We start from the raw sequence: 13,200 nt of genomic DNA on the forward strand, positions 1-13,200 counted from the left end.
AGCGTGTCACCAACGAGTCCAGGTCAGCTTTCCGGTTGCGCCAGCTGGATGAAATTGACCGGAAGGACGAGTCTGAGTTCCGAAGTGCAACTTCAGTGAGTAATTTTTAACTTTAGGGATCACTATGAGACTCGAGGGTAACTTCAGGGACTACTTTGAGGCTTATCTCACATAGTGTAGTTTTTAGCCACTTTAATTTACAAAATTCTGTAACTTATATTTTTTTTTTTAATTATTGTAAAATAGTTGATATTCATATTTACATTACTCTAAAAATTGTATATCTCTACTTTTATTAATTTTTCTTGTACAATTTCTATTAAAACAGTGCTTGATTGGGGCTTTCAATAAAATTATTACTATCAGCTATTATACTTTAGAAATACTATCTATTAAAGGTAGAAGAAATGAAAAAAAAAATAGACAATGGTGCATATTTTTTTTTATGAAAATTAGGATTAATGTTTTTAAAGATTTGTAGAGATTAAAATATGAATTAAATTTTAAATGTCATATTAAATGGCTGTTAAAAAATTTATAATGATACCTGTAAAGATATCTTAGTATATTAAAAATAAAATTAAGACACATATTAAATATAAATTTTTAATCCTGGTATTAATAATCACATTAGCACAACTTATACTTATTTTATTTAAATAAAAAAAACTAACTTGCTGTTATTTATTTAAATAAAAAATAAAAAATCCTAATTTTTTGACTAATTTGTGTCCCAACAAACCCAGAAATTCCAAAATAACAATAACACCCAAAGTAACAATAATGACTTAGACGCCCTCGGCAGGCCTCGGCCCCTCGATCGTTTCACCTCTCTCTGTACTGTTCGCGCATCTTCGTCGTCGCGTCCCTGTTCGTCCGTCGCACGTCACCTTCGCCACTGTACCGCCGTCGCACATCGTCTCTGTTCCCGCCGACTCTCCTCTCTGATTACTGCGTGCTCTGCTCCGTTCGCCGCCTTTGCCTCTTCATCTCGCAGCCGCATTTGCCTCCTCCTACCTGTGCTTCTGCTACCTCTTCTCCGTCGGTCTGCTCTGCCTCTTTACCTCTGGTATTTTTTCTTTTGTGCTATTTATGTTTTAATTTTTATTATTGATCAGATGTGTTATTGTTGATTACGTGCTATTGTTGCTGCTGCGATAAGTGAAATTCTGCTATTGATCTGCTCTTCTTGTTGGTGCTGATTGTTGATAAAACTAGTGATAAAAATGTTTATCAAATTGCTGATTAATTTGTTAATAAAATTGCTTATCAAGTTGTTGACCAAATTAGGTCAGCTTTTTAATTATTATCTTTTGAGAAATGCTGGAGGGCCAGCAGAATTTATTGTTTTTTCCCATCAATTAGCTATATTGTTTAACAGTGTGGGCTAAAAGTATGTTGTTGGATTACTAGACTAAAAGAATTGGATTGATGGCTAAGAGTGATGGCCAAAAATAGTAAATTCTGCTGGTCCTTGAGCATTTCTCAGGTTTTAAATGGTGATTGATAATAAACTTTGATATTAGCTTTGTTATTTGTTCTTCAATTTGGCGCTTCAGACAAGTGACAGCAGCAGGTAGGGTGAGGTTGCAACAACGCACCAGTTCACCAGAATCTGATTCTGCCAAAGATTGATCAATTGCCAGCCTTCCAGGTGCAAATCCTATCCTTCGATCTTGTTTGGAACTTTGGATGTTAAGTTTCTAATTTTTCTTTTTCAGAGTTCACCTTTCCCAAAATACAAATCACAAAAACTTTTGTTTTTTAACAACTTTATTTTTCCTGAATGTCTTCTTCAGTTGTGTGGACTGGGGCGCCAGTAAATTCCTTTTTACAAAGGAGAATAACCGGGAACCAAAGGAATGGTAGGTGATTCACTTTTCTTTCTGGTTGTTGTTATCTGTGCTTCTTAATTGACCTTTCAATTGCTTGGGCGTGAGCAAATTGAGTAACCAATTTATGATTATTCGAAAATGTGAATTTTGGAATCATTGATGGTCATTTTTGGAAATCCGTAACTGGGTTTTCGTAGTGTGTAAACTTAGCTTCATCCATGTATTTCTGATCTTATTTCTTACTGGGTGAATCAATATCAACAGCAGATGTAAGAGAACTATATAATATTAATAATCAAGAACGAGACTGAAAGATATGCAAAAATACAAGATTGGGATAATATTTGTGGTCCATAGCATTTGCACTTCTATTTTTTCTTGGTTTCTGGGTTTACAATACTTGAGAGAAGTCTAGTTGATGAATTTTGCTGAAGCTTCTGTTTTAACAAGGTAAGAGGGCAATGGGAGTCATCTGAAGCCCTTTTCTGCTTTTTAGGCGGAGGAGGATGGGTTGCTAGCATGCTGTATTTCTTATGTAGTTATCACATGACCAGAAATTGGAGAGGAGCTGCCACATCACTAGGCTATGTGTTGAACTGGGATTGATCAAAGGAAAACTTTGTCTTGCAAGAAATAGGAAGAGAAGGGATGTTAACTAGTCCCACAAAGATATCAGGTTACAATGTGTGTGTGTGGTGATCTTGGAGTGGAAGGGAATGGTTTGATGTGTAAACTGGAGTTCATTTTGCTCTACAAGCCCTTCCCTTCCCTCCTTTTCCTTCAAAACTCCAATTCACAAACATGCTAAAAGTTTCTTAAACATGCATCCTCTATGAGGTGCTTCACCTGCTCTTCTTTGGAGTTTGCTGTCTATATCTCATAGTAGTGTCCCTCATGCATATAATGCTTTACCAAGTCCAAGGCTGGTTCATTAATCATGAGGTGTCTCAAGTTGGCAACAAGGTGTTACTTCCAAATTAGGTCAGTTGTTGCAGTTCAGGATCAGTTTCCTTTATTTAGTTGCTGACACTCTTCGTCAGCATTGTGGATTTTCTTATTAGATGTTCCACCGTCTTGACTTCCTCAAAGGATGCCTATCTTTTTCTTTGGAAATATTTGCTTTGCTGCTGCATAGTTTTTGTTTAAATCCTATCTGAAAAGGATTATTGTCGGTTTTCTTTCAAATGTATGGCCTTCAGTGGGAGTTTTAAGAAGCAGTGGTTTGCATTAAATACTATCATTTTAAATTATAATTTTTGAGATACAATGTGTAATCATGCTTTGTCGGGCCCTCTTTTTTTTTTCGGTCTAGGTGAACAATAGGCCTTACACCTGAACAATACTAAGAAAAACAAGGCTAGGCACACCCAGCTAGTAAGAATCCCTGGTAGTGGTGTTAGGATGGAAAGGAAATATTAGAAAAGAATGGGAAATTACGAGAGGATAAGGTATAATCCAAAATGAAACCACAATGCTAAAGTAAAACTAATCTTCAGAGTTAACAAATATAAAACACCCTCAATGCAACAGCTCTATATGGAAATTAAAATAATATCCACAAAACAAAATGGTTCCCTTTTCATGAAACAACCCAATTAAGCCTTGAAATCCTTTAGGCCGTCTGTTATTTACAGTTGCTTCAACTCAGCCTAGACTTTGAAGTTCCTTCTCAACTTTCTTTATATTGCATGTATTTGTGTTGCTTTCTCATTATGTTATACACATTTAGTTAGAAAGCTACCTTGACATATGCGGATCTGCATGGAGCATTGTGGATGATGCAAATCCCTTGCATTGCCAAAATTCTTAAGGGGAGACTACTTTCTTATTCAATGTCCCCTCACTCTAATGTTTTGACTTCTGGATGCTGAACACGTTTTCAGAACTAACATTGATCAACTTGCCCCCTAACATGATGTGCTATACCCTGTAATTTGTGTTGTTAGTACTTGGTAAAGCTCCATCACTCCCTGTAAGCTTCAACTGAATTCAAGACATTCTTTGATCTATTTGTCGATCAAGAATCACCTTTAGATGATTGTGATGTAGATTCCTCATCATTTTAACAAGTGAATCATCCTCATTTTCGAACATTGAAAGTCTATACTATCTTGTTCTCTAACCTCGTTAATTTTGTTTTTTAAGATGGTCCTTTAATCCTTGCAAGCTACCATTAAATCAAAGTTAAAGCCCGCTTCCTAAATATTCTGCATGTTCGAACTAGATACATCTAGAAGTAGGCCTTCATCAACAACAAAAATGACTAAGCTGTCTCACTAAGAGAGGTTGGCCACATGGATCAAACACTTCCTCCCTGATCCATCTCATGGCTGCTCTAACGCAAAATCCTCTTTTATGCAAGCTTTCAACTAGCTATGTAAGCTATGAAATAAAGCTTAGCATACACAGTGTAAGTACACTTTCGTTGTTATCATGAATATAATCAAGATCATCTCCATTGCATAAAAGTCCACACACCTTGGTGTAATCTTGTTCAACCTAATTTTGCATTATTTATTCTCATTTTATCTAAATTAACTTTCTATGTTGAATTGTTTGAGATTATTCTTGAAACCTCAAAAAATGCAGTGGAGCCTCAATTTCTATATCTGTATCACAAGAATTTTAACCTTGACATCCTTATGTGACATCAAGAATTCTAGGGAGTTAAATGAATTTCAGCACTCTGACCAGACATTATTGTAATTGGGACAGGCAGTGTTCAGCTTTTTCTCTAATACTAAGGCACATCTCCATTGTTAACTATGTCCCGCTACTGAGTATATTATGCTTCTCCTCTCATTGGTGATTCCAATTCCTTTCTCAAAATAGTGGGTTGAGTTCTAGAGTAGTTTTGATGTTAACTTATTTTCTTAATCACCCAGTTTTCTTTCTTGATTCATGGATTTAATAGAGTGAAAGAGCCCAGTTCTTTCAAACACCCCTTGATTTTTCTTTTACGGGATGAAATCTCATGAATTAGAGCCAATTTGACCACTAGCAACTATTAATTTAGGCAAAAAATCCTTCTCTAAAATTACTAAGGTATCTATTATATATTATCTGAAATTATAAGTGAACTAAATTGTGATTTCATGACAGGATATGTACATTCGTGTTAAACGTAGTAAGACAACATACTTCATCAGGTGCAAGCCAACTGATAAAATTCTGGACATAAAGCTTAAGTTGCAGGAACTTGTTGATCAGCCTGCTAATAACCAAAGGTTAATCATACCTGCTACAGGGGAAGTATTAGAGGACTCGAGGACTCTGGCGGATCAAAAGGTACTGTAGTGTCATGTTTGACATGATTTTTGTTCTATAGTATCATTATGATCGTCGTCCTCATCAATGCATCATCATCATTTAACATCAGCTTGTCGCATTTATCTATCTTTTGGATCTATTGCTTACATCTATTCTTAGTATCTAGAATAGCCAAATAATTCTGGAGTCTCCGTGTACGACTTATGCAGCACAGATGTTGCCGTTGATGTTGACAATATTCTACAATTCGTTTTAATTTTCAGGTTGAAAATGATGCAGTTGTTGCACTGACCTTGAGAAAAGGTAAAGTAATATGGACATATTATCCTTCTCCTTAACCTCCTCATCGTCAATAACATACTTATATTTGTGTTGCATAAGATATACCTATTATCATCTTTTTGGGGGAGAAACAAAAAGATGGATTCTAAACCTAGTCTTTGCACAACATCAAGGTAGTGATTGGTTAATGACCATGTTCAGTGTTTGTTGAGACAAATTTTTTATGGATACAGTAGCACACAGAATTAGGGGTGGCAAAGCGGTTGTCTGTCCACCCTGCCAAGGCCTGCCTCAAAAACGGGGCAACCGGCCTGCCTTGCCAACAAAAGTGGGCTTAAAATGCTAGCCCACCCCGCTTTATGTCAGGTTGGCGGGCAGGTGGACTATTCCGCTTAACTCTTTTTAAAAATAAATTAATAAAATTAATTAAGATTAGTAAAAATTAATAATTAAAAAATCAAATATAAATAAAAAATAGTCAAATTACAATATCATTTTTTTCACTATCTTTTTCTAAATTTTTAACTTTATATAATTGTTCAAAATAATATCTGTCAATAGAATCATCTTTATTTTAAGAAATAAGTCACATAATTTAAGCATATATATAAAAGTGTAAAATAAAAAACAAATAAAGTTAATAACAAAAAGAAGAATAAAAATAAAAAAATGTGTTCGAAAATTATATAATTGTTAATTTTATTGTACTAATCACTTTTTTATTTAATAAAAATAGAAAAAAAACCTTTTGCCCGGTGGGCTGTCCTGCCAAAACCTGCGAGTTTGGCGGGTTCCAAATGTTAGCCCGACCCATCTTTTTTGTCGGATTCGGCCTGTTTTGTCATCCCTACACAAAATACATATATTCAATGTCTTTCCTTAAAGCTGGGACCTTGAGAGACAACTTATGAGAAACAAATTTTCTACTTTTATCCCTCGATATTTTTCAAAAATTCCTGTTTTACCCCCTTACACTAACCTCACTTATTCCCTTCTCTCCTCTTCTTCCCTTTTTCTCTTTTTCTCCTCCCTCCACCCTCAACCACTGCCACTTCCCTTCACCACCATTGCCAATTCCACCTTTCTTTTTCCGCCTCACAATCTTCTCTTCAATCTTCATCTTCCGTTTCTCTTTCACTTCTTCCTCTGCTTTGTCTTCATGTATCTCTTCACCTCCATTCTGTCGCCCCTCTGCCATCGCAGTTGTCGTCGTTGTCATCTACCTCCTCGGCTCTCTTTATCTTCATCGCGTCGACCTTTGTTGATCCTCCTCTATTGCCGCCTCTATTTGCTACCTCTTCCACGTCTTCCTCTGCCGTGTTGACCTTCTTCCCTTTGCCACCTCTTCTTCCTGCATCTGCGTCGCCTCTAGATCAGCTCCATTGCATCTGCTCCCTATCTTCCTTCTTTGTTGCTTTGTTTGCATCTTTGTCCGCCCGCTGCATCTTTTGTTGTGATCGTGTTCTTCCCACTTCCACTACCTGTTTTTGTTTTATTTTTTCAATTAAAAATTTCATTATTTTTTATAATATATTTTTTTAAAATTTTGAATCTACTTGAGTAGGTGTTGTTGAGGATGGTGAGTTGAGATTAGATTGGAGAGATGAAAAATTAGCAGTGACTGTTTCGTCGTTAGCAGTTGTGGTGGTGCTGGTAGGGGTAGACAAATCAAGGGTTATATAGTCTTTTTGAGTATTTGTATCTTGTTCACATTCTTTACTAAACACAATACACATGTCATGGGGGTTCGGCTATATTTTTATGTTGGTTGCCGAAGACCTAACACAATCCTCTTCCTTTATCCGGGTTTGGGACCGGCTATGTACCGCAAGTGTAATATAGGGGGAGTTACTAAACACAATACACATACACTAATATTTTGTATCGGGCATGTATGTGTCTGTGTCTCTGTTTGGGACTTGGGTATTATGGGGTGCTCAAAGTCCCACATCGAGTAGTATGGGATGCTTGTTGTTGTATATAAGGAGAGTGGTTCTTCCCCCTTAACAGCTAGCTTTTAAGGTGTGGTTTCCCACTTTCCTTAGATACTTAACAATGGTATCAGAGCGTGGTTGTCGGCGCCATGGAAAGGGCTACCTATAGGCTGGATTAACGTGAATACCGAATACTGATAGACCGTAGCGAAGTGGCTACCGTTGGGTCAGTGTCGATAGAGTGAAGCCGCCGTGGACGTCGGCTCTCCAGGGCCGGTGTATTGTTAGGGACTTGGGTATTATGGGGTGCTCAAAGTCCCACATCGAGTAGTATGGGATGCTTGATGTTGTATATTAGGAGAGTGGTTCTTCCCCCTTAACAGCTAGCTTTTAAGGTGTGGTTTCCCACTTTCCTTAGATACTTAACAGTCTCATGTCTCAAGGTATACACTAAGGTTGTGTTTGGTTAGTGAGTGTGTCCGCCCAAAACATAGACACGGTGGAACACATTCACCATTTGATTGTGACGCATATTCTTGAAGGACACGGGGGCACACAATTACTCACAATAGACATGTATTGTGTGTCTCTCCAAATTGTTGAGACAAATTTCTTATGGTGGACACGGAATTTTGGACATTTTTACCCATACTATTTTGTGATATCTTCAAATCTACCCTTCCTTTCTCAATGTTACTCTCCCTTCTTCACTTTTACAAATATGCTGCCTCTTCTCTTCTAGTTATTCCTGCTACTTGCTATTGCCTCCTCCTCAACGTCTCAGCCTCCTCCACAATTGCCTTACACCGTTCACTGCCGCAAAGCTCTTGGTTTTTCCCTGTGATGACAACATCTCTCTCTCTCTCTCTCTCCATCTATCTATCTAACTAAGCCACCTAGAACCTCTTTCATGCACTTTGGTGCTTCCCACTTCACCCTCTGGTATTTCCCCATGGTGGAGGACGACGTCACTGCTGTCATTCCTCGTGGAGGAGATACTGCCTCTTCCAGAATTTTCCCCTTTTCCTCTGTTTTCCTTTTTAATTTTTCTTAATTAAAATTTAGATTTGGGTTTTTTTGCTTCTATATTTGGCTTTAGGTTGAAGGTGTTGGCAGTGGTTTGTGTCAACTTTGAAGGGAGGGTGGAAAAAGGCAGAGGTGGTGCTGGTGCGTCTGTGTTGCTGTCGCTACTGAACTGACAAAAGGAAGGGAAATATTGACATTTAAGTACAATTGTGATGTATGTTCTGTTGTGTATTGTTATGTCCATGCCTCTGTATGTATCTGTGTCCATGTCTTAGCTCCTTCCACTCAACAACTAAGTGTTTGGCCACTAGTTTGTATCAGTTATATTCCATCCTACCAGGGACTACTTAGCTACAACTCTGCACCTAAGGAAACTAAAGGCTTGGTTTTTGATAGCTAAGGAGCCATGTACTCATACATTTTGCAGTTTGAATACTAGTTATCTTTACCTGTACGTATAATGCATATAATTATTAAACATGTGATTAATAATCATTTAAGCTTCGCAAATGATGGGAAAAATACTAAATCAAGACAAGAATTAACTCAAATTGACTTGATTAAATAAAGGAGTGCTTCAGGTGTTCTTTTGTTAGAAGTACATATTCTTATCCTCACAAGATCGCAACCTTGTTATTGTGCCAAGGTTCACCCTCAGGAAAGTTACACTCAATCTCAAGGGAAAAGTTGAGACTTGCAGTGTTGTATAGAATGATTAAAGCTAGTTGTGTGGAACCACATCCTTAAAAGCCAGTCAAGCATCCCATACTACTAGTTGTGTGACTCCAGGCCCCATAGTACCCAGGTGCTTATCATGATGATGCTACATTGTATGAGTAGATAGCATTAGGGTTTCAAATTGCGGTTTTTAATTGTGATTGTGGCCACAATATTGCTTTTGCGATGCTCACTGCATTGCCTTTGTAGCAGCAATTGCTGCCGTTACACTTATGTTCTTCTTGCAATCCTCGATTGCTGTAAACTTTGACTGCAACTGCAACCGCAACCAGAATTCAAAACCATGGATAGGATTGAAGTGGGAATCGATATATTATATATAATGATATATAGTTGCAGTTGCACCTGCCAAGGAAGAGATGCTCGAATTCCACTTACCCAACCTCATTTAGTGGAGGAAAAAGTTGCTATTGTTAGTGGTTAGGGAGAAGTCCCCTCTGCTGCTCTCTCAATTGCAAAACCAAAGAACATCCTAGCTCATGATCGTGCTATGGGAATTCTGTAGTTTTCGGTTATATATCAATTCTATTTTCTTTGGATAACATTTGAAAACCAACTATTTTTCATTTATTTGAAATTTGTAATTTTCATATTAGAATTTCTACCTCATTGATTGTTGCATACTGTTTTTTCTGGTATTAATTTTAAAAAATAACCTTAATGGGGCAGGCTTTTTATTTGGCATTCCTCTTATTGGACAAGGATCTGACACTGATGATTCATATATGTTTTAGGATCCACTCAGCACATCTGATATGATACTACTTAGAGTAGTGATATAAGTCTTAATAAATATGTATTTGTCCTTATATCTTTGTGAAAGATCTCTCTACATGCATTCAAGTGGTTCTTATGTGTAGTTTATATCTTTCTCATCTTCTCTGTCCCCTTTAGTTGTTTCCCAATGCAAATAGTCCTGGAAGTCAACATCCAGACCACATGACCTGTTAGGGAAAATAATTTTATTGTTTGCATATGTTGTTTCCAGATGATAATGAGTTTGAGGAGGTCAACATTGTTCGGCCAAATGATTTCTACCAAGCGCGTGATGCAGATGGTGCTAATTGGTAAAGCAATATTCCACCAAATAAAGTTTACGTTGTTAGCCCTAAGTGTTCTATCCAATTAATCATCAGGTAGCCCAGTAAAATCTTTAGTGGCTTAGCTAACACCTGCAAGTATTGATCAATTGTGTGGTTAATAATGTATCTGTTTGTGTAATACTGCTATTATTGTCTGAAAAGTAAATCCGGCACTCCGAGTTTAAAACTTGTGATGAAGGTCTTGAATGTCCTTAGGGTATGTGTGGTTAGAAGAATGTTCTTACATTTAGAAATTTTACACTCAAAATCTTACGTCGGAATGATTTTATAATGTAAAATTGCTAGAAATGTGAAAGCTTTTCACGAATCACATGCCTCCTTAATTCCTTAAACGTGTGTGTGATTTTAAAGCGGCTTAGCATAACATGCTCAGGGCATGAAGAAGACTTGGCTATGCTCAATTGATTAATGGCACGTGTATATTGTTTGCTTGTATGGTTTTTATACTGAACTACCTAGCTTATGCAGAGAATATAGCGAACGAATTTATTTATTTATCTGGTCAAAGAACACACAGGTTATATTTTGTTAGACATACAACCATGATTCATAAATTTTGTTGATGGATGGACACAGGAAATGTAAGACATAACCGTGATTCATGAATTTTTTTAATGGATGGACAGAGGAAATGTAAGAAAGAAACCCTGCAAATGGGAATTTTGTTTACTATATTCGGTTTATTGTGTTTAGAAAGGATTCTCTTTAGATAGATATGATACACACTTTTTCAGCGAGATTCCTTTAACACACCTGAATCATTGCAGTAGAAACGGTTTAAATACACTGGAAGGGTGTGTATTGAATTTGAATGAAGTATTAAGCAACAAGTACTGCAGTAATCAAAGAAACAGTAATAGAAATTCAATAATCAATGTAACGCTGAAGTCTGGTATGAGTAATTACATGGAAAAATAAACGAAATATAGATAACTTTAGGAAATACGAAAGGAATACAGGTACGTGGATGTAGAGGACATTCTACGTCAAGGACCTGCGAAGAAGAGTAAGGAAGGGTCAGAACAAGTTAGAGAGGAAGAGAGAAGAAGAATTCAGAAAAGGAAGAGGCGACAATTACCACATTCAGCTGCCACTAAAAATCCTGCAACTTCCTATTTGTAGCTCTTCTTCTGTTGCCCCTTTTTGAGATTCTGAATTTGCGGATTGTCTGACACTTATCCTTGTCGCCTTACCAACTATCATTAGTGGTGTATACTTCATTTATTTTGTAGTTTGTTACAATATTTCTTTCCTTATTTACCCCTCTATTCATAACATTATTACCTTCTTTAACGTCAACCTTGTCTTCAAAGTTGAAACAAGGATAATCTTTCATAAACTCTAATGTATTCTCCTATGTAGATGTTGCACCGGAGCCTTGGCCCCATTGGATAAAGTACCTAGTGCACCTCTCTGCCATTTTGCAGCACAATTTTGCTTTCCACAACCTCAAATGGAGCTAAGATCGGACCCAATACTAAGATTTGTAAAGACATGGACAAATATTGATGCTATTTCTCTCCTCGAAACTTCATGAACATGGATACATGTGATGCGTGAACATCTTTCCTATCTTTTCTTAGTAAATTTGATGTGAATTTGTTGAGTTTTTATGAAATTTTGGTATTTTAGACCATCATGAATGCTACTTTGAGTTGTATTGCTATTTTGTTGATTATAGGTAAAATTCGGATGAGTTTGACAAAGTTCGTACAGAAAAAAAGGAAAAAAATGGTTGCTATCATGCTGGCACTAAACGCTACTACTCGGCATTTAGCGCCGCAAACCTCAAAATTCGTGCCAACATTATGTGAAGATGGCGCTAAACTCCACGATTTGAAATTCAACGCTGAGGGCCTCGTAATTTGTGCAATGATTTTATGAAGGTGGCACTAAACGCCACTATCCGGCATTTAGCGCCAGGTGCCTTGAAAAGTGTGAAAAGCATTCTGTTTGGTGGTGCTAAAAGCTACTACTCGGCGTTTTGCGCGAGGCCCGTGTCATCAAGTTCCACGGAAAGTTGCTTTGGTTTTTTTTTTTTAATTTATTTTTGAATTAAGAAAAGATATTATTAAGTTTTAGAATTTTAATTTTGTATTAATTAGGATTAGATATAAAAAGAGAAAAGATTCAGCCCTTCGGGCTCTCTTCTCATTTTCTTTCTCATTCTGCACTTTTACACTTTTTACAACTCTAAGTTTTTCTCTGAGTCATGAGCAACTAAATCTCCATTGTTAAGGTTAGGAGCTCTGTTTATTTTAATAGATTAATATTATTGTCATTCTACTCTTAATAAATGCATTGATTTAAATTCAAGGATTGATTTCGTTCTTCATCCTAGGAATTAGAATATATTGGAAGATAACTCTTTTTCAATTTGAATTATTGTTGAATCTTGAAAAAGTTATATCACTAGAATTACAACTTGAAATCAATTCCTCACAACTCTCTAATTATTTGGATTTAACGCGACACGTGACATATAATCGCCTCATTTTTGGGTACTTAGGGTTTGTGTGGCTCATAAACTAGAATTGTACTTAATCTTCTAATTTAAATTAAGTGACCAAGGAATTGACGGTTGACTGAGTTAGAGGAGACTAAATTACTAAGGAATTAGGGTTTGATTACTTAAGGTTTGCTATGAATTGAATCCTTGCATGATTAAAGTAGTTGATAAGAATTGTTAATACGAAAATTTAAACATCTCCAAAACCTTAACTATTTTCTCATATTATTTTTCACCAACCATTCACTATTTGCTTTCTTGCACTCCCTGATTTACTGTTTTATGCTATTTGAACTTGAAACCACTCATTTTAGCTTGTCTAGCTAGCCTAATCTCGGGACTATTGCTGCTTAATCCATTAATCCTTGTGGGATCGACATTCACTCACCTGAGTTATTACTTGGTATGATCTGCTGCACTTGCCAGTTAGTTTGTGGTATTCAAAATCCACATCAAGTTTTTGGCGCCATTGCCAGGAATTAAATGTGATTGACAACTATCCG

At 36.7% G+C, this 13,200-nt stretch overlaps 1 protein-coding gene and 1 long non-coding RNA gene across 3 annotated transcripts; one reads left to right on the plus strand and one right to left on the minus strand.

Moving 5' to 3' along the window:
* Positions 1–758: 758 nt before the first annotated feature.
* On the plus strand, positions 759–10,495 carry LOC107479547 (uncharacterized). 2 transcript variants are annotated; one of them, XM_016099674.3, is made up of 6 exons: positions 759–1,069; positions 1,527–1,654; positions 1,800–1,865; positions 4,938–5,123; positions 5,369–5,408; positions 10,074–10,495. In XM_016099674.3, exons 3-6 carry the CDS (start codon positions 1,863–1,865, stop codon positions 10,154–10,156), a joined length of 312 nt encoding a protein of 103 aa, XP_015955160.1. In that variant the 5' UTR covers positions 759–1,069; positions 1,527–1,654; positions 1,800–1,862; the 3' UTR covers positions 10,157–10,495. The 2 variants fall into 2 exon arrangements, with proteins under 2 accessions (XP_015955160.1, XP_015955159.1); XM_016099673.3 differs by having other exon boundaries at positions 1,560–1,654.
* Positions 10,496–11,027: 532 nt separating this feature from the next.
* On the minus strand, positions 11,028–11,653 carry LOC110279292 (uncharacterized). Its single transcript, XR_002372411.2, has 2 exons — positions 11,267–11,653; positions 11,028–11,182 (listed from the first exon to the last, which is right to left on the minus strand). It is a non-coding gene; the product is annotated as an uncharacterized LOC110279292 (long non-coding RNA).
* Positions 11,654–13,200: the final 1,547 nt, after the last annotated feature.

The sequence above is a fragment of the Arachis duranensis genome, chromosome 3, assembly GCF_000817695.3.
Source record: "Arachis duranensis cultivar V14167 chromosome 3, aradu.V14167.gnm2.J7QH, whole genome shotgun sequence".
In the NCBI taxonomy this organism is placed as follows: Eukaryota; Viridiplantae; Streptophyta; class Magnoliopsida; order Fabales; family Fabaceae; genus Arachis; species Arachis duranensis.